Source organism: Diceros bicornis, chromosome 14, assembly GCF_020826845.1.
Source record: "Diceros bicornis minor isolate mBicDic1 chromosome 14, mDicBic1.mat.cur, whole genome shotgun sequence".
In the NCBI taxonomy this organism is placed as follows: Eukaryota; Metazoa; Chordata; class Mammalia; order Perissodactyla; family Rhinocerotidae; genus Diceros; species Diceros bicornis.
Window position 1 is genome coordinate 10777829 of NC_080753.1, and position 22017 is coordinate 10799845.

At 39.0% G+C, this 22017-nt stretch overlaps 1 protein-coding gene across 17 annotated transcripts in view; it reads left to right on the top strand.

Annotated features, from left to right (window-relative positions):
• DST (dystonin) overlaps positions 1-22017 on the top strand; it is a 441352-nt gene that overhangs the window by 349883 nt on the left and 69452 nt on the right. For all 17 annotated transcript variants that reach the window (XM_058554118.1, XM_058554104.1, XM_058554107.1 and 14 more), the window contains 5 exons: positions 149-1620; positions 15990-16151; positions 17630-17800; positions 19340-19506; positions 21743-21902. In XM_058554118.1, coding sequence (XP_058410101.1) covers positions 149-1620; positions 15990-16151; positions 17630-17800; positions 19340-19506; positions 21743-21902 — 2132 coding nt within the window. The remainder of the gene's footprint in view (positions 1-148; positions 1621-15989; positions 16152-17629; positions 17801-19339; positions 19507-21742; positions 21903-22017) is intronic.

A 22017-nucleotide genomic window follows, 5' to 3' on the forward strand; every position in this document is an offset into this window, starting at 1 on the left:
TATAGTCAGTGTAGTTCTTATAGTCAGTGTTAACAGCCCTTGCTTTTAGACGGTTCCGTACATTTATTTGGTGGTTTTTCTTTTGGCTTGTCATAGATTAAATCAACATTTTGATGTAATAGAAACACATCTGTGATTTCATTTTTAGAGAATCATGTCCAGCACCTTCAGTCAGCATGTGCCAGCTCCCACCAATTTCAGAAAATGTCTCAAGATTTTCAGGCTTGGCTGGATACAAAGAAAGAAGAGCACAGCAAGTCTCACCCAATATCAGCCAGAGTTGATGTCTTGGAGTCATTAATTAAAGATCAGAAAGACTTTAATAAAACTTTGGGTGCTCAGTCTAATATTTATGAAAAAACCATTGCAGAAGGTGAAAATCTGTTATTAAAAACACAAGGCTCTGAGAAGGCAGCCTTACAGTTACAACTTAACACGATTAAAACCAACTGGGATGGATTTAATAAGCAAGTGAGAGAAAGAGAGGACCAGGTAAAAGATTCATTGGAAAAAGCCCTCAAGTATAGAGAACATGTAGAGACTCTCCGGCCGTGGATAGACAAATGTCAGAATAACCTGGAGGAAATAAAGTTTTGCTTGGATCCTGCTGAAACAGAGAATTCCGTTGCCAAGTTAAAGTCTCTGCAGAAGGAAATGGACCAACACTTTGGGATGGTAGAATTGCTCAACAACGCAGCCAATAGCTTGCTCAATGTCTGTGAGACAGATAAAGAGGTTGTTACAGATGAGACTAAATCACTGATCCAAAAGGTAGACATGGTCACTGAACAACTTCACCGTAAGAAACTTTCCCTGGAGAACATGGCCCAGAAGTTTAAAGAATTTCAAGAAGTGTCCAAAGAAGCTCAAAGGCAGCTTCAGTGTGCAAAGGAACAGCTGGATGTCCATGATTCCCTAGGCCCCCAGGCTTACAGTAACAAGTACCTGACTATGTTGCAGACTCAGCAGAAATCACTTCAGACCTTGAAGCATCAGGTAGATTTGGCCAAAGGACTTGCACAGGACCTTGTGGTGGAAGCCTCAGACTCAAAGGGAACCTCTGATGTTTTATTACAAACAGAAAGCTTAGCTCAAGAGCACAGTGCACTAAGTCAGCAGCTGGATGAAAAGTGTTCATTCTTAGAAACTAAGCTTCAGGGCATTGGGCATTTCCAGAACACCATCCGAGAAATGTTTTCTCAGTTTGCCGAGTTTGATGATGAACTGGACAGCATGGCCCCTGTGGGGAGAGATGTAGAAACACTGCAAAAGCAAAAGGAGACTATTAAAGGCTTTCTGAAGAAACTGGAAGCCCTCATAGCAAGCAACGACAATGCCAATAAAACCTGCAAGATGATGCTGGCCACAGAAGAAACTTCTCCTGATCTTGTTGGAATCAAGAGGGACTTGGAGGCTTTAAGCAAACAGTGCAACAAGTTACTAGACCGAGCACAAGCCAGAGAAGAGCAGGTAGAAGGGACAATTGAGCGTCTTGAAGAATTCTACGGCAAGTTGAAGGAATTTTCTACTCTGCTTCAGGAGGCTGAAGAGCATGAAGAGTCTCAAGGCCCTGTTGGTATGGAAACGGAGACAATTAACCAACAGCTGGATGTGTTCAAGGTAGGGAATTCTTCATTTTTACTGATCATTTTTATTATTAAAAGAAATTACTAATTGGTAATTTTGCCTATTTTGTAGCGCCTTCTCATATGATTGTCCCACAGTGTTTGAGCTTGAATGAGCATATATGGGGGTAATATCCAGGCATGTGGGGCAGTTCCAAGCTTACTAGGGATTTGGGCCCTCATGGGATAAGGCCTGAGATGATGTTAAGAGGTCAAAAGGGTGCTTGAAAAGTTGCAGGCAAGCCTGAAACTGACATCATGGAGTCTGTTTCTGATGTCCTTCACAACATCTGCGGTGACCAGAGCCGTGTTTTGAACTTGGCTGCGGGGCCAGCTCATAACATAAAAAGCTTGTTCTCTTCATGTTCGTCTCCCAGCATTTTCTTTAATGGTGAATTATAGCCTTTTCCTGCTCTTTCCCTCTTGTACTCTTCTTATCCTTCTTAATTTAATTTCTTTTGTAAACTTTTTTTCTTCCAAAAGTTCATGTTTTTAAAGGCAGAGTGGAATTCCATGTTGTCATTCTGGTTTTATAAAGCAAAGATCTTGGGCTCATGCCCCAGAGGATTAGGAGTACATTATTTTTGATTGGACTGTAAGCTCCTCAGGACCAAGAAATGTCGGCCACTTGATGGCACTCAGTGATGCGTGGTGAATGGGGCGTTAGATAGAAATGGTGGGCCAGGTTCAGTGTCGTTGGATGTGGACTCTTACAATAGTGAAAGCAGAAGTCGCATCTTGTCAGGGGACAGAGATAGGTTCATCCTGCACAGAGAGGGTCCTAAATATCAAACATGTGCTGCAGGGAACTGGCATGAATTTTTGCAGTTGCCATGGGTCCTGTTCTATTCATGAGGTGTGTTTTACTTTCCTGTGACGACTAGTGTGATGACGATACATCGCACCGTTAGCGCATAAAAGATAAAATAAGATCAAATAAAAACAGAATTTGCAAAGCCAAATTGTTTCCCAAGAGAAATGAATATAAATCAAATGTAATTCCAAATTCTGTGCTGTTATATTTGATATAGGATTTTTGCTCATCCTTAATAACATTAAGTGACTGAATTTTGAAAAATAACTTCAAGATAACTTCTTTTTCTTCTTCTTCTTATTACTACTATGATTAGTTGCTGTTTATAAAGTACCTTTGAAGTCTTGTTCCTTCAGGGCTTAGAAATCTGTGGTTCTATATTTAGGTCTTGATTCTTGAAGGTGAGGGAAACTTCTTTATTGTTGACTTTACTTCCTTCATTACTCTGTCAAACTTTCATATTTCTGGTTGCAAAATAAAGATTTCATATGTGAGAATTCTCTTTAGAAAAATAAAGTTCTGTGGCAATTACTGCTTCAAAGAGTGGAGGAGAGCTTGAGACAGAAACTCAGACAGAAAACTCTGGAATTTTCTGTAGAACCCTGACAAAATTTGAAAGCTTTAATGACAGTCATCAAGTAGTCTTTTTACTAATGAAATTTAAGCATGTTCAGTGCCTTTGTGAAACATTACCGTTTCTCCAGGATTTCTGTGAATTTGTGTAGTAAAAAAGAGTAGGCCTTCATTTCTCTTCACTACTTCAACTACTTGTAAGAAAATGAGCAAAAGTAATAATATAGGTGCTGCTGCTTGCAGAGGCCCCCCGCTCTGTGTCGCAGGCAGGAGTACAGTAGAAAATGTGGCTCTCCGTGTGGAGAATTCTTTTCAAACTAAGAGAAAGCAAGAGATAGGAGGAGCTCCCTCACCATTGTGTTGAAAGTGTTCTGCAAACTGGAAAACAGTAAATACGCATCATTACCATTAATGGTTACAGAGATTGTTTTATTTGATTGTGAAAAAAAATAAAGTGATCATGTCTTCTAAGATAAACCACTTAGCATGCTGTGTTTGTGCATTTTCTGATTACTTTGGAGAGAGTTGATTGATTTTAGTGAAATTCAGTGATAAAGAATATCATGACATACCTTCAATGTCTTGAGACCCAGTGACTAAAATAAGTTTCCAAGTGGACAAATCCTCTGTGTTTGATATATTCCAGTGCCACAGGTAAAAAACACCAAGAACGTTATTACGGTAAATAAAGATGGTAGCTTACACAATCACTAATTCTGTTTATTTGTGTGTGTGTTCTAAAAAAATAGCAATTACAGCAATTAATGTCTGTTGTAAGCTTACTGTGTGTCAAGCACTCCTGTGAACTCTCTGTCTTTAATCCTGTTAACAGTCGTGAGAGGTGGATGTTGTTATTATGTTTGTCTTATTAGGGGTCCCACAGGCAGTAAGCGTCAGAACTTGGAGGTTTTGGTGGAAATAATGCGGTGTTTTGTGTCAACTTTATTCATCACATTGCACATCTGATATTTTGTCTGGGAAATTTTCAAATTATCTTTGCTGTAGCCTAGTTTGGGTGCCCTGAGTAACCAACCATTGTTCATTTTAATCCAAACACGAGGAACATGGTGTTCTATAAAACTGGCTGCTATGAGAAACATGAGATAAATGTGTGTGAAATTGTCTTAGAAACTGATGTGAGGATGCTTTGATGATGGTGGTGGTGGTGGTGATGATGCTGGTGGTAGTGATGGTGATGATGGTGATGGTGATGGTGGTGGTGGTGATGGTGATGGTAATGGTGATTACCACCACTACTACTACTGAGATGGAACCAAACATTTCATTGTCTTAGTGATTATTTCTTTCTTGATTGAAGTGGTAAGTTAATTTGTTTACAATTCAGATCTTAGTTTAGTTTTTGTTGAGTATTATTAGGCTTTTGTTGAAATTAATTTTGACATAACATTTTAGGAATATCTTTTAAATTTTTTAAGTGGAATAATTTGTGTTGAGTGAAAAACTAATAGTTTGCTAAAAATAGCAAACTACTAGTTGTTATAATTTCTAAAAATGAAACAGAAAAACCGTGAAGTATTGGGTCTATTTTCATTATAGACTTTGAAGTATAATCCAGTTTGACGTGCTCTGTCTGGTAAATTTAGTCTAACCTAGTGTCTGAATGAAATCTTGTAACAGTTTTTCATACTATAAGAGAAACTGCTTTCAGAGTAGGAATGAAACTTAATAGCTATTACCCAGTTACTCAGTAGGGGTGCCTTATATCTACTGGGAGTGTAATGGATTATTTAAACTAGGTAGACAGATTTCTCTGCTTCCATTTTTTTTTTTCTCTAAAGCTTAACCTAAGAAATAGCAGTTAATATCCTTGAAAGAACAAAATTAATTCCTGTTTAAGGTACCAACCCAAACATGATGATTAAAAGCAAATGCTGTTGTGAACCAAGTGTCCTAATTCACTGTCAGTGAAAGCTATTTCAAGTTTTTGAGAATAGACCGGTATTACCTTTTGTGTTAGCTTAAAGTTTTTGAGCTATTTTGATGGTGTAAGTTCCGTTTACCGTATGTTTTCCTACTTCTAAATATTAGACATTGGGCTACAATATCTGCAGAGTGAGGCGTTTTCTATTACTGTTGATAACTCAAAGTACCATTTTTCTACCTATACTTCTCTATTATTACGTTAAATTCTATGCATACTGTCACAAATCCCTAGGCAGAAAGGAGAAAAGTCCCTTTGGTGTCCCCCTGTTCCTACCTCCTGTTGAAGATTCCTAGCTCAAGATTGTCTTCAAATCTAAACTACATTATTAAGTAATACTAACGTTTCCACATTTTTATTTATCAAAGACATATGTGACCAACTATCTACAGGGAACATGTCCCGGCAGTTCCTATGATGCCATCAACAGCCAATCAGATCTTGTGATCATCCTGAAGTAATCATTATCACCATATTGAGTTGATTTAATTTCAGTGAAGATCAAAGAAACTTGATGTTGTAATGAACATATACAGTCACATCCTAGCTAAATATATACCCCTCCCCACCTCTAGGCTGTGGTAAAAAGTCTTACCTCGGAACCCGCTCACTGTTTATTTCTGGCCACTCTGGTGCTGTCTCAATTGTAATTCAGTTTGTTCCCACAAGTGAACACATCACTGGTACAAGTCTCTCTGAACCGAAGATTTCTTTTATTTTTTTGAATGGAAATAGCATTACATAGAGCAGAGAATTTTTAAGCCAAGTCAGAACCAGAGACAGAGACCAGAACATGTGCCTAATTAGACTGTGATACCCTTTCTGTAGTCCAGCTGAAGGCATTGTTTAACCAGGCATCATCGTTTGACTGTTGGGTGAACTACAATGCCAGGTATCATGAGGCTAGAGAAGCCAGGCAGTTTGAGCACTATTTATAAATAGTATTGGTGAAATTAATCACTTTGCAAATATCTTATTAAGATATTTATTAAATGATCCTAAAACAACTTCTGTGATGTCACCATATTTTTAAAGATAAAATTAAACTGTCCCAAGAATGCTTCAATAGTGGTTTTTAAGTGTACCTATATTGTTATATAGAGGTCGATAAGGAATCATTCTCCATTTTTGTTGAGAACAGGGGGAAATTAAATAAAGCTGTTGCAGAAGAGGTTTTTGTTAGGGAAAAATTCTTACTTAACTGGATTTTTGTTAATGAGACTGTATGATTAAGGAGGTTGCCTGATCCCCCTTCCTCTGGTTTTTTTAAAGGTGAAAATATTTTCACTATAGAAACTGTAACTTGCTGCATGGGCTTTATAGGAAGGTCACATTATTTACTCAGCTACATCAAAGTGGTATTTAGGATTTTAGGAAGAAAGAATATCACATGTGCTGGGCAAGAGAGAAGCCCCACCGAAGCGAGGACCACGCCAAGCTCCTAAGAGCTGGAGCTGATCTGCCCCGTCGTGTTAGTAATACCTCCTCTCGTCACCCACACAGACGAGGCATGACAGATTGGTGCCCTCTTTGCTACATCACACAACATATACTGCTCTGAAAGCGCTGTCAAAAGGGAACTTGACAGTGAGGGTTCTTTTTCACCTTTGCTGCTAGCTAATGCTCTGACTCTATGTTGCATAGCCTCTCGAAACTTCTATTGCCTCATTTAAGATTGAGGACTGAAAGTAGGGGTTCTGAGGGCAGTTCCAGCTGGAAATTTTATACCAGGGGTTTTTTTTTAATTGTTTTTTTTGTCAGCAGGATAATCCTGTATTACCATTTTAAATTCATCCCTAAAACACCAAAATGTAGCATCAACTGTCATTATCATAGGCCTCCCTTGGATAAAAGAAGACCTACATAATTTATTTAACTCATGGAAAATTGCTTTAGGTGTGTTTGTGTCTGTGTGTGAGAGAGACAGAGACAGAGAGAAGAATTTGCTTTGTTGTTATGAAAATATACATTGGTTTTCTGATAAGAAAATTGGACTGGTAAATATTTTTTAAACGTTTATCTAAGTCTCTAATCATTCATTAAATAAGAGCCACTGATAGGTAAATGCTGTGATTATAAATTAAGTGAAAATCTTTTGGAGCTATTCAAGACCCAGGATACCCCAAGAAAGTGTCTGTGCTTACGTATCTGTAATTGTCTTAATTTCAAGATTAGTTTATTTTTTTTGTCAGAGTTTTGATATGAAAGATGTTTTCAGGTTTTGTTTGGTTTTTGGTTTTTGTTTCTCTGAAGGAAATTGAATGGGGTCATTAACGTGCATTGGTTTTGCTTGCTGGATGGCTTTTTAAGAAAAATCTGAACTTTTAGAAGTTAAACATATATGCATATATATCATTTAATGTTTACATATAGAATCATTTTCTGCTACATGCGATATTTTTTATCTGCTGTCACGTGAACACCACATCAAACATGGGGGAAAATTATTCTTAGTATTGTAGTAACTTACAGGAAGAATAGCAAGTGCTTATTAAAGATATTTCCCATCAAGATCAGATAGTGAATCTATTAAGTGTTTTTGTTTGCTTTTGTGGTGGGATCTGAATAGCCTACTTTCTTCTAAATATAAACTATTTTCCACTGAGATAAACAGCTCTGCATATTCATCTGATGAATATCCTCGGAAGAAACCCTTTAGCCATTTATGTGAAGAAGTTTATTAGTTTGAAAACTAAAAACATAGGATGCTTTCAGTTTTCATTGGCTAATGGCCTGTTTGTTTTCGAAAGAATAATAGAAATTGTTGCTCCTAAAGCCTGTTTTTGTACTTACGGCAAAAAAATGCACATCTCTCTCTCTCTTTTGGTTTCTAATCCCAGATTTCAGGAGCTATTGGGCCAGGAGGATACTTTTGTCAGTTTTCATGGATAATATTGCATTTATTCACATAGACGTTTTCCCACTTATTGCACATTGAATTTCTGAATATCTCCAATCTTTCAGCTCTAAAAACTACGTGTTTCAGTTGATAAAATTAACCTTTTAACTTTTCTATGAAGTGGATTATTGCACTTAGTGGCAAGATAGTTCAGGAACTTTCCTTTTTAAAGATTTAATTTAACTTCAGCAATATAAAATGAGACAGTGGTACTATTTTGCTTATAATTCCGTTAGCATTTGTGCACTTTTCCAAAATCACCTGCCTTTCGAAGATACTTTCGCCAGATCACATCTAGTAGGCTATGGAAATGAAATAAAATTAGGTTTTGAGGACATTTAACATTGTGATTTCTGTATGTATGAAATAATGGTGTTGACCATTTTCCAGAAAAACTTTGCTCATTTTATTCATTGTGTATTTCTCTCTTATGAAATTGTGAGAGAGCTAGATATGATTAATATTTGACCCAGTTTAATATATCTTGATTTTATTAACATCAGAGACTATAACATTTAAAGAAGCTGTACAAACCAAATTTGGGAGGAAAAGATAAACCAGTCCAGTTCTGCTCTAAGTATAAGTTCTTTTATGTTATCCAGATACATCTTTGGAATATGATTTCAAGTAACAAAGATATATAATATATAAGTTATTGTCATAAATCCCAATATAATAGTAATAGTACAAATTTTAACTTGAATCAGAATGTATTAGGATCTTCATCTATAGAATTAATTGAGATCAGTTTAATGAAATAGGAATTCAGTTATTAAATAAATGGCATGTACTCAGACATAACCAACTAGAGGACATTTCCCAGGGCACTCCCCACTTCCAGACTGCACCAGGCCCATTTTCTCCTCCCCATTCTCTACTGTAGTGTAAGGTATGTGAGGACAGCGGCATAGCATCTCTGTGTACCAGCGTGCCGCCGGTGCTGGCGGTGGAATTTGGCAGATGATGAGCACTGTTTGATGAATGGTTGAATTTATGAATGAATTAGCTTTGTAGTTTTAAAAATGTACTATCCACCTCAAATGTGAGGTTACGCATTGCTCTTCTTAGCTTACCTAAGGCTAGAATAATACTGTGCTAATAATGATTCAGGGTTAGAGGCTGAGGTGGACCGAATTAGGGCCATTCTTTCTTATGAAGAGTTCTGTGAGGATCTCAGAATGTTTAGAGAAAGGCACTCCTTCCACATTTCATAGACACTTTGTTATTAATATTGCCATGAATAAGTAGCTTTCCAGGTTTACATATCAAGATAGTGGCAGTTGGGAGTAAAACCCATTAGGCTCTGCTAATGCCTGGCCTAGGGCCCAGCCCACTGTTCAGACGTGGTAACTGTGTGCACAATTTTCTTCCTCTTATCAGCACCTCAGAACAGCCTGTGTACTTGAACACCACAGGATCAGCTAGCTTGTTGAAGTATTTCACTTCTTGACTATGAAAAATGGGCATTGATACTGAGTTGCATCTAATAATTGTTGAATGGGTGTGTTGCCTATGGAGTTCTGGTTATGGGTAGATTTTTATTTTTAAAGATTCAGTTCTTAGGTTTATAAAAATAATTTTGGAATGTTTTCTCATTAAATGTACAAAAGTTCCCTCCCACATTTTAATCAGAGAAAGTATAAGGTTGTTTTTACTAGAACTGCCTTCTTCACTTGGGGTCAGTGCAATTTTATTTACGTTCAAATGATTATTGTTTTTTGAGGCTGAGAAAAGACAGTCTGCCTTCATTTGTAACCCTGCTACTCTGGCGATGTTGCTTTTTTCGTAAAATAAAGAATGGATAGATTTCATTTTATTTAAATAAAACTTAATCTTTCCTACAAAGGCTAAGGTTTGGCTTGCTGAATTTATTTTTAAGAGTGTTTGTTCAATAGATAAAAATCTGTGGCTGTGACTTTGTTTATTAAATACCCAGAGTCCCTGCTGCCTTTGATCTCTGCCTGGGCCTTGCATTAACCTCAAGAGGGCCGCATGGTTATTAGTAACTACTAGTATTCATGTCAGTGGTGCTCAGGGCTCCCTTCCCACGGGAATAATTTACTCTGGAGAACAGGTAGACTTGAACTTGGGCTTTAAAAAGGAAGGACACAACACTGGCCTCCTTCACAGTGATCCGCACTTGGCATCACAGATCCTCCTTAAACAGAGGCGGCAGCTGCAGTGCCTGAGAGCGTGGTTTCGACTGAAGGATAGGGACCTGGGCAGCTCTTCTTTCCCTCGTTAAATATTCAGACGAGCGCGGTCACCGGATGTTCACAGAATGATTTCTTCGCGCAGCTCCCGGTGTCAGGTCCTGCCTCTGCGCGCGCGTCGGCTCCCTCCCCGTTTTGAACCAGGTGGTGGGCTCTCCGCGATCTCTGAACCCGAGCTGCCCCTCTCTCCGGTTCCAGGAGTGGGTCGATTTGCGCTGATGTCACCACCACGCTGCTGTATCGCAGCCTCTCGGCCTCTAGGTACCTCCCCCTGAAACAGCTCGCCGGCTCCGAGAAGAGCAAGGAGTCAAAGAAAAGATGCCTGCGAAGTTGAGTCACGGGAGGGCGTAGCAGCGGAGCGACAGAGCTGCGCGCCCGAGCGCCCCGGGCGGCGGGACGGAGCTGATGCTGCCGAGGGAGAGAGGGCGGTGCTGGGAGCGCCCTGGCTCCGGAGGATGCCCGCCGGGGACCGTGCCGCCCTGAGCAGCCGGGCACGGCGCAGGAGGTCCCCGCCGCAGTTCCTTTTCCGCCTCCGCCGCCGCCACCTCTGCCTCTCTCCAGCTGCTAAAATGAAAGCCAAGCTGCGGCGACCGTCGGTCAGTTTCCAAGGCTAGAGTGGTCTCGGTTTTCAGCTGAATGTGAATTACGCTGCCTGTGCCTTAGAGGAGACCGGAGCTCTTCTTTGCTGCAATTTGCCTCAGGTGGAATAAGCCTTCTTAAGGAGGATCAGATAAGACTCTTTGGAAATGGCTTTTTTTTTTTTTTTTCTAAAGGAGAGTTTATAGTGCATCATGCTTTCTGTTTACTTTAAAAGGTTGCTGGATTGTACTGGCCTGGCTGTCCAGAAGTCTATTTTTTTTTTCCTTTGGGTAGTTCTGAATAGCCCCGAAGACGCTTAATAAGGGAAGAAAAACTGCCTTTTGAATCAAGAGTATTTATAGCTACTCCCAAAAAAAGTACAAGGAAATTTTAACTTTCTTACAGCATTAGACTTAACTTATTTTTCTCTGAAGATTCGTTCTGTGCCTTGATCTGAACAATACATGGTCCCTGTGTTGGTCTTTTAAGTTTCTAAAGCAAGGTTTATTTATAAAGGAGATGGAGTTTTTGCAAGCCTTCTTTAAGTGGATTACAGTTAACCAGAGCTTTGCCGAAATTAGCATTCAGCCTGTTAAAATGCTTGCTCATTTGGAAATTTTAATCTGGAAATCTCAGATGCAAAATTAGACTAAAAAGGGAAATGGACTGACAGTGGAAGGTTCTGAGTGTTTGAGCCACTGTTAAGTGTGTTTGTTTTTTTCTGTGTTTTGGAGTGTTCGAAAGGGAACTTTGGGGGCTGGGGGAGGGGGAGGAACGAGATTTCTGTTCTCTGTCTTGATGCACTTTATTTTTTAGACTTATTCTAAAAACAACCAGGTGAAAGGATAGTTGCATTTAGACTGATACACTGACGATGACCTTAAAGACCTCATATATTATGACGTATATTATTTGAGCATGTGTCTTTATGCTAAAGACACTTTATAGTTCTGTTCAGAAGTATACTTTTTTGAAAGATGCTCTACCTTATTTCTTATTTTCTGTGTCAAGAGCTGCAATATTTGTTTTAACTGTCTACAAAATGGGGAAGCCACTCAGCAGACCAGACTGTTTACGTCAGAACCCCCCGTGTGTGGGGAAGGGTGAAGAGGAGGAGGACCTAAATATCGAAGACTGTTACGTCCCACAGCGGTCCATCTATGACACTGTTAGACTAAATGAACAGATAGACTCCGGGTCGAAAGGTAGCCTGTCTTCCAGGCATTTTACAGATCGGACTTTACCCTACAGTCACAGAACACTGGATGTTAGTTCTTTATGCTCCAACGGTGCCCTTGCTTCTTCCAGTGTGTTTGAGCTGAGAGGTCGTGAAGCTAACAAACTAGATGAAAAGATGATCTTTGATGCCCTCAAACTAAATAGTGATATCATTCGAACCACAGGATTACCCAGGGCCAAATCTCATGCAGAAAAGAAAGAGCATAGACGGTCGTGGCGAATGTTTGTGCCAGCCAATTTTATGGATTATGCAAACAAAAGTGAAAGCTCTTTTGTTGAACCTACTGATATGTCAGAAGCCATTGCCAAGGGCAGCAAGTGCAGGTGGGGCACTAATTCTCTCACGTCGGAGGAGGATGACTCTGGCTTGTGCAGCCCTCCAGCAGAGAGGGAAGAAAAGCAGGGCGTTTTAGCTGGAGACCAGTCACAAATCCGAAGCTTGTCTTCTGCTGAAGATATTCATATAGCAGAACAATGTAGACCATTTTTTTCTAATTCCATTAGCGAACAGAAAATTCCATTGCTTTCATGTAGAAGTGCCCACCCCGATGAAAACTTCAAAATGATTTTACATGATGTTCCTCCTCTGGAGGAGAGAAGGTGTGTAGATGGTCAAAGGGAAATCCATGGTGAGGACTGCTGCCTGCAGGATGATTTGAAAGAGAGCACTGTTAAATGTGACCCATTAATTATGCCAAGAGATGGGGGGAACTTCCCTTACCCTGGAGAAGAAGGAAAAACACACGGAGCAGGAGAATCCCAAATCACAGCACAAAGTAGGGAATTTATGGAAGATTCTTCGGAGGATTTGGATCTCTCTCACACAGATCTGGGGGGAAATGGTGTCAATTGTGGCAGCACAAGTTTAGTAGAAAATGTGCCACTATTGACACGATATGGTTCAGAAGAATCCATCATAGCATCTAAGGAGGAAGTGGAGGCTCCCTTTTCTGCCCAGGAGATGGAGGTGATCCCTAAGAAGTGCTCCCCGAAATTCATACCAGTGAGAAAGAAAGCAGCTCCCAGAAAAACAAGGGCCCAGGCAGGAATATTGGACACAGTCTGTAATGGCTTTCACTCAGTTCAGGTAATTAATGGAAATATGAAACTCTGCAGTGCCAAAAGTTTGTGGGTTCTGGTTTAACGTGGTCACTAGTGTTTCTAATAATAATCAAATCCAGTCTTTTATTTTGGGGGTTTGACTGGTACCCCACAAGATGCCAGATATTGATAAGTTGATCCTTATAACAAATTAATTAGGGGCCGTTTTTGAGAAGAATGATCACTCCCAGCTGCTTAGAGCCCTGCTATTGATTGTAGAGCCCTGCTATTGATTGTACAGCTGGTGGCTGTTCCCCATCATTTAGAAGGCCACCACTCTGAATTGCTGTTAACGTTAGGCTTTTACACAACTTGTGGTTTAAGACACTGCCATTTAAGGGCGGTTATATTGGATTTATTAAGCCTGGACAGGCTTAGTCATGAAGGTGTAAACACAGTGTTATATTGTTGTGGCCTGAGAGGGAATCTACTCAAATTAAGGACTTTTTCAATGTGCTGAAAATGTTCTCTCAGTAGCTCTGCATGTGGAAGCAGAGACGTGATTGTGCTGTATTTTGCAGTCCTTATAGCTCCCAATTTGCTGTGAGTGGTGAATGAGGTAAGAAAGTAAAGGCTGCAGCCCTGTCATAAGTAGACGTTGTTTGTCAAGCCTGTAATTTTTTTCTTCCCACTCAGATTGAAGTTCAGCTATTTTGGTACTTTACTAAGCTCTTCTGGTAAACTTTGCCTCAGAGGTAATTTTATTTTATTTTAAGCTTCTCTTTGTGTTTGTGTGCTTATGGGTTAGATTAGGGGGAGAGTCTGTCATCATAGGTATTTTGTTACCACTGAAAGATAAGGAATTTGGACAATATCAGAAAAGTTCCTCTTCTCGGTCTGTGAAGTAGGCTCTGGTCAGCGATGCCCTGCCCTTGAACATGCATTAAATGGCGTGTGAGTTTAAAAGCTTAGCAAAGTACTTTTTTTTACCTAAAGGATTTTGCAGTTTATTTGTAGAAAGTAATTAAGCTGTTAGGAGTATATAGATTCTTTAGTACTTATCTTTTTTAACCTTTAGTATATTTTTTGGAGCACTTTAGAAAATTACTACAGGCTCACTTGGACGTACTTTGATATCCAATCCTAAAATTAATTTCTTTAAAACCAAGATCGGAAGTTAAGGCAATTTACTGGAACATTTTATTAGGTTTTTTGTCTTAAAAGTTAGCTGAGGGGGGTGAATAAAACTTTTGCCTGAATCCTTGTATACCAGGTAAGTTCCTGGAATGAAGAATGGGGTAGTTTTCCTATCCTCTCCTTTCTTTGTAAGTAGTAAGGCACATCCACCACTGTTAGTTCCTACAGGTAGTGACTGAGAGAGTGGGACAGAAGAGAAGTAGAATCATAGAACCAAATTCTGTTTTCACCACCTGGCTGCAACTTTCTGTTGACTTATTAGGTAAATTAATGCCTTTTAAAAAAATTATAAAAACTTATGTTTTTTCCTCACCGATTGGGGGAATTCTTATAATTTCTTTGGTCATGTGTAATTTTTTTTATATTTAGTATTGTTTTATAGAGATAATTAGCCATGTGGAAATTATCTATATGGGTTTTCTATAGAAGAAACTTGGGCTGCTCGCTAGGAGGGGACTTTTACAGGAAATGATCATTTGTTTGTTTGCTGTTCCTTAATTTACTCATTTATACAATAACACGGGAGTACTCTGCCTGCTAGGCCTTGGGCCAGAGTCTGGAGAGTTTGTCTCTCGCAGCCTCTACATCTTTCAAAATTATTTTCCATACGGTGCCTTTAATTTTTTCTAAAGTGCTATTTTGATATTTGCCTTTTTTAGGGAAATATTTCATATATTCTGTTAACTGCACATTCACTTGGACTGTTGATATATTTATATAGAGCCTTATAATACACTGGCTCTGAACCTCAAACCTTGTCTTACCTTAATATCTAGCTGAAAGTTTCCTTCCTTAGTGTATTTTCTTCGTGGCATCCTTCAAGCCCTATATTAAAAATATTTGTATTGTCTATGAGAGAGTTGATATATCTATGCCCAGTATTATCTGTTGAGGAGTTGATGTTATCCACCTCAAGATATAAATATAATTTTTCTATACTGATACTCATTTGGCAAATAATGACTTATTACATATTACGTGCTAGGTACTGTGGTAGGTCCAGGGCATGGAACTACCATAAGGAAAACAGAAATTTCTGCTTTTGTGGAACTTGCATTTTCATCTAACATGTTAGCTTTTTTGCCAGTCACAGGCAACTGGGGGACCATAGGTTGGATGGGATGGGGAGTTGGGGGAAAAGTGTTGGGAAACTACTGGCAGTGCAGAGCCCACAAGTGACCAGAGTTGCTGTGTTGGCGATGTATGGGATCAGATCCATGGTCTTGCAAGCCCATCGGCATCTTGATAGGCATTGAGGGGGCTAGATGTGTGGATTCCTACTTTTGCAGCTCCTGTCTGTATCTTTTCCTTTTCCCATCCCTGTATTTTGGCCACTCTGGCCAGTTGTAAATTGGCCTCCTGGCTCACCTCATCTTCTTGTCAGTGATTCTCATTTCCAACATGACTCTCAAACTTCAATTACCAGCCAACAGCAGCCATCCTTAGAAGAGCTTTAAGGATCCTTGCCCAGTAAGACTCATCTGGGGCTGCTTAGATATCATTTTGTTCCTTGGCATTTTCCATACATTTTTTTGCTGGAGTTAAGTTGGAACGATAGGGAATTTCTAGTGCAGTGATAATGAAGCAATAGAGAGGACACATATACTCTTTTCTTGGTTTTAAAGTTAATCTGAGTAAATGTACTTAGAATATCGTTCCTCAATATTCCTGAGTGGTTTTGATAAATACTATGAATTTATATTTAGTTTATTTCTTTATTATTACTTACAAGGTAGCTATGACCTATGAATAGGCAGCAAAAATTATCTTTAGCTCTAATAATTAATACCTGACAATTGAATACATGTTTATATTTTGTGTTTGTTAGATAATATAATTCATATAATTAGTGCTCTTCCAACGGCAGGTATTCCAAAAAGAAGAGATCGAACCCTTGCAGGTTAAACAGCAAGACGTGAACTGGTTAGGTCAAGGCCTCATTCAGAGTGCTGCTAAAGACACCAGCACCCAGGCTTTGGAGCACGACCTGGATGATGTCAATGCACGGTGGAAGACGCTCAATAAGAAGGTAATTTTCTCATCCCTTCTGTTGTCATTTTTGTCGATTATCATTCACTAGCGTTTGTTGTGACCACTAATCGTATTTATAGTAGGCAAATCCCCTGAGCATGTCTACTTTTTGATATCGCTATAAACTGCACGGCCCAAACTCAGGTGCCCATAGGAGCTTGGTAGGGAGCTTACGTGAAAGAAGCGAGCCAGGTGAAAGAGGGCCTCTCCCTGTCGTTGTCTTGACTTAGATGGAGACACAGTGGTGCAGGTGGCCATCATCCGTGGCCTGTGCTGAGAGCGTGCACGTCTAAGGGGACGGGAGCTCCTTGGCTCCAGCAGGTCGTTCCCATGGAGGGGTCTAGGCTCACTGTTGCTGGATAGTCTACTTACTTTCCAAAGAACCCGGAAATCTCATTTTTTATGTGAAATCTTCTCATTTTCAAATGTCGGCAACTAATTTCACACCGTGTAATAGGTCAGTAAGTGAAAGCAACTGTGTTTCTCTGTCAGCCCTGGACTAGGGGTTTGCCACCCTCACTATAGACCATTAACTCCAAGTACTAGTCGACTTGTGAGATGTAGATCCCACCTTTTTCTACATGTCCTTGAGGGAAAACACTGGAGAATAATGCTCAGCTTTCTTAAGGAGGTAATGCTGACACACAATGGCGGCTCTTCACGTGACATAGATCGTCAGATAATTGGTACTGGATGCTTCTCTGGAGGTGGTGGCTATAGTGCTTGTCCTCTGCCCCGCATTGAAATCTTAGGCACTGCCAGGTCTCAGAACTACGTTTATCATTCTTTAAAGTCTGATTCATATTGTAGTGCTCTTTAGACACAAATGGAATGCAGTGTCAGGTGTAATTATATTCCATAGAGCTTAAAATACCTTGCCAACTACTTTTTCAGTCCAAAAGGGAAAGATCTATGAGAAGAGCAATAGGATATCACTGGGTAGGACAGAGACTCCATTTATTAGAAGATAAAGGCCCTGCTCTGTGAGAAAAGGACTCGAGAGCTTGGAGCTCACAGAATTTAATTGGATACTTTATAGTTGTTTTGCCTAGCAAAACATAATTCTGGTTCTCTCTGCTGTAATAGTTTTTTTTTTTTTTTTTTAATCTTAGTCTTTTTATCATTGTCCCTGATATTCATCAGTAGGAAATAAATGAATCTCAGGGATAATGATAAAAATGACCACAGCATTGTTTCAGTAACCATAAAACATTTTGAATCATTATGTTTTGAATATTTTCAAAATGTCAAAGATTTCATCTTTTACCTTGACTGTTTGGGATGGTAACCTTATCTGCTTGGCTTACTTGCTAGAGTTTGACTCTTTTTCACCCCTTTCCTGCCCACTATCAATGCTTTGGGTAAATTTTAAGTGGAAAGGAAAAGAAAATATAAGCATGAAAAGTGGTGGCTGGTGGGCAAATTTCATGTTTTTATGGAACAAGTAAATAAGTTGGAACAACTGGACCTCTGCAGGTGGCTCAACGAGCAGCCCAGCTGCAGGAGGCCCTGCTGCACTGTGGGAGGTTCCAGGATGCCCTGGAGTCCCTGCTCAGCTGGATGCTGGACACCGAGGAGCTTGTGGCCAATCAGAAGCCCCCATCGGCCGAGTTCAAAGTGGTGAAGGCCCAGATACAAGAGCAAAAGGTAAGTTAGTCATGCTTTTGTATTGTGTTTCATGTTAAATCTTAATAATGAGAGCAAAAATTTACCTTGTGACTCTCTTTATTTGTATTAATAGAATATTGTAGTTAACTGATTATTAGTGGTCTAGACATTACTTTGTTAGTCATTCAACAAATATATATTGAACATCTGCTATGGATCGGGCATTGTTCCAGGTACTGGAGACACACCACTGAGTAAGAAAGATAAAAGTTCCTCATCGAGTTTAAGGTTTAGTGGGAAGGGAGGAACAGGGAGAGCGAGACAATAAACCAAGTAAATAAGTAAATTATGATGTTAGCAAGTGATCCATAAAGCAAGGATGGGAGATAAGAATCGGGAAATGACAGAGCAAGGATGGGAACAGAAAGTGCTAGAATGGATGGGTGTGTGTGTGCAATTTTAAGTAGAGTAGTCAAGGAAGAACTTCCTCACTGAGAAGGTGACTTTGGACAGAAATATCATCGTTCTCTTATTATATTACGTTGATCCATATGAAATTGCCCTTTTAATAGATTAAATACGGGTGGTTTCTTATGGTTCAGCCTATACTAAAGAGGCAAATATTTGATTCATATATGCCAAGGAACATGTCTTTTGACACTACCAATACAGGACCAGGTTGGAAAGACAGACTTGTTAGAAAGATGATAACTACTTGGAACCGCATGGACAATTTTTGTGTCCTGATGGTGGTGTTCAGTTACAAAGCATTTAGTGATGTCTTCAGTACTAATTTGTCAACCATGGCTTTCAATGACATGTGGGAGGGGCCTAGCACACAGGACATTGGTAAGGTTTCTCCTGTGTGGAACTTGAAAAAGAAGAGAGTGAATGAAGAGGCTTAATTTAATTTTGACATTCAGTACTATCTCTCTAAAAATTCCTTGAAGATGTTAGTATATTGGGAAATTGACCTCTTAGAAATAGATTTAAAGGTAAGGATTAAAGAAACATAACCTAGTAAAAGGAGCCAAGCGCCTCTTGTTTTAGCCTCCCCAGCTTTGAATTTGGTCTGAGTCTCAACTTCCCTGTCTATAATAGATTGTTTAACATGGGAAAAGGTTTTGAAAACAGCAATGGTTTATAACAATCGTTTTTGTCTCAATGGGACAGATAATCGTTGAATGTTTAGGGCATTCCCATTTCAGTACAATAAGGGGGATTTTGTACTCTCAGCACGGTGGAGTTATGCTAAGCAGTGGAGTTATCCTGAGCACAACCTTCTACCCCATTATTTTAAAGAGTTAATAATGAATGGTTTAGTGGCCTTATCAATATTAGTTTTATCTACTATGAAAAGCCCCTACCACAATGTCTGACTCAATAGTAATGAATCATTAAAAAAAAAAAATGGGTTTTTTAAAAAGTCCTGCTTCTCAGATCCTTTTGTGTGTGAATCCATACAAAATATATATTTTTGTCACATATCGAAAGTACTTAGAATGTTCTCCTTTATGTTGATACAATTATTCCTTTGTTTTTTTGATTTTTTTTTTTAATTTAACATTTTGTCTCAAGCTTCTCCAAAGGTTGTTGGATGACCGCAGATCTACTGTGGAGGTGATCAAACGAGAAGGGGAAAAAATTGCTGCAACAGCAGAACCTGCAGATAAAGTGAAGATTTTGAAACAACTGAGTGTCTTGGATAGCAGATGGGAGGCGTTGCTTAATAAAGCTGAAACAAGGTAGCGGAAGTACTTCCAGTCTTTTGAAAGAGTAGCAATGGCTTTAATGCTGACATTTTGTATTTTGGTAATACTTTCCGTGTTGTTTTCTTGTATTCATCATGTATGGGAACACAGGCAGCAAGGTCTGTGGTACCTCTCTCCTCATCCAAGACACCACAAGTAGTGTCTTGTAGTCACCAGATGTATCCCAGCTCTTTGTTTTAAGGAAAGCGTTTCCCTTGAGGGTAATTCATTCATTTGTCTATTACATAGTTATTGCCTGCCTACCATGCATCAGGCACAGAGCTAGGCCTTGGCTTACAGGGATGAACTGGACAGATCATCTCTGCCCTCGGATAGAGTACAATCTAGTAGGGTTTTATAGCCATTGAAAAGTAATACAAATGTGATGTTTCAAAGCAAACATAATAGAAAGCATATAATAGAGCATATAATAAAAAGAACCTAGTCTGGAGGCAGGGAAGTGACAGTTAAGCTATGTTTTAAAGGAAGGGTAGGAGTTAGCTAGGAAATGAGGCAGGTGGAAGGGTGCTATAAGGTTTATGAAGGCCAGGAAACCTGGAGCGTGGCTCCACTGGGCTTTTGCACTCCACGTTTCTGTGTTAGGTTTCTTCGTTGCCTGCACTGGCACCACACTGATCGATGTTGAGTAATAGTTACATTGAAGTGTAGCCACACAGACTGGTTGGGTTGAAAACAGATGAACCACTGAACAGAATGAGTATGTTCCATAAATTCCTACCTCCTCTGGAACTAGAATGGTGAAGAGAAGGATTCGTCTAATCTTGGATTATGGAATAGAATGAATTATAGTTCTAGGACCATAGAATAAGGTGCTCCTAAGGAGCTAAAAGTTTCATGGTGTCCTTCAGTATTTGTCAACAGATCAGCCTTCTGTGTAACGCCTCAGGAAATTGTGCCCTGGCTGCCACGGGAGATACTCTCAGTACTTTTTTAAAAATAAATGAATGCACATCTAGGTCTCGGCTTTACTACGTAATCGGCCTTCTTTTCCTAAACTTTCCTCACAGTGGTGTTAAATGGAAGGGTATTGGTCATATTATGACTCACACAGGGATAAATAAATTCACTCACAATTTAAATCATAGTAAACTAAACCCAATCACAAAGTCATTATTTCTGCTGATTCTGGATGATTGATATTTGAATTTAGAAAAAAAGTCATAGGTAGTGAAAATCCAGAAGTTAAAAATAATGTAGTAATTTTATTCATTTTTTTAAGGATCAAATGTGTTTCTCCTAAAAGTTTTGAAAAATGTATGATATATAGTTTGTGATGTGATACAGAAATTATATTCAGTAGCATGTGCCAATTTTCCATAATGGCTTTTGTCCCATGGAAAGCTTATTTCTCAAATCCTGTAATTCCCTAAGAATTAAACATGATAAGAAGTTAAGACAACAATAACTCTTGGTCCCAGCAGAAGTGGTTTATAGGATTTGTTACTGAATCAAGTGCTCTATACACAGACCAGCACAGTCACTTGACTTAGATAAAAACTGAGGACAGTGGAAGGAGGTTTTAACTTAAGTGGTACCTTTTCAACTGAGGACGCAGTGTGTTTTCTAAAAGCGTTTCAAACTATATTACAAATAGAAGTCCAAGGAATATTTCTTCCCTGTTCATGATATTTTAATCCATAGCATATCAACTGTTGCTTTTGGAACATAATACCTGACACTGTACTTTTTGAAGTAGAAATTGCTGTTAATTCTACTGTGGGGAAAGCTATGGATGTTCTTCAAAATTTGAATTCAATTTTGACCATTTGATTAAAGCAATCTCAGTAACTAGTTCTCTGATTGAAGTTAATTAATATATGTGTCAACAGCACTTAGATATGTGTTATAAAGCACTTAGAACAGGGCCCGACACAGAATATATATTCAGTAAGTATTACCTATTATTATTATTGCTGCTATTGTTGTAATACCATTACTATTATTATAATTGTTATTATTCTAAGTATCATAACCAAGTTACTTAAGACTTTCATCCGATTCAGGCACTAGAGATTGGTCTGTTGTTCATCTGTCATTTTATTTAATAGAACTATTTTAACATGTCCTATAAATGTTAGAAATTTTAGTTTTAACCTTAGATGTTTTCCACAAAAATGTTTAGAATAGAATGCAAGAGCATGAGTGAAGATTGTTGAATATTTCACACATTGTTCATCCCTAAATGACCTTTATCTTGGCACGTTTATAGGAATCGTCAGTTGGAAGGTATCTCAGTGGTGGCACAGCAATTTCATGAAACCTTAGAACCGCTGAATGAGTGGCTTACAACCATAGAAAAGAGGCTGGCGAATTGTGAGCCTGTAGGAACCCAAGCGTCTAAACTTGAGGAACAAATTGCACAGCACAAAGTAAGATCCTAGTCACACATTAGTAAGATTCAGTTTTCCATTTACTTTGTGGTTTTATGACATAAATTTGAGTTATGTGCTATTGTTATGTTATGCATGATTGCAGACTAAACCC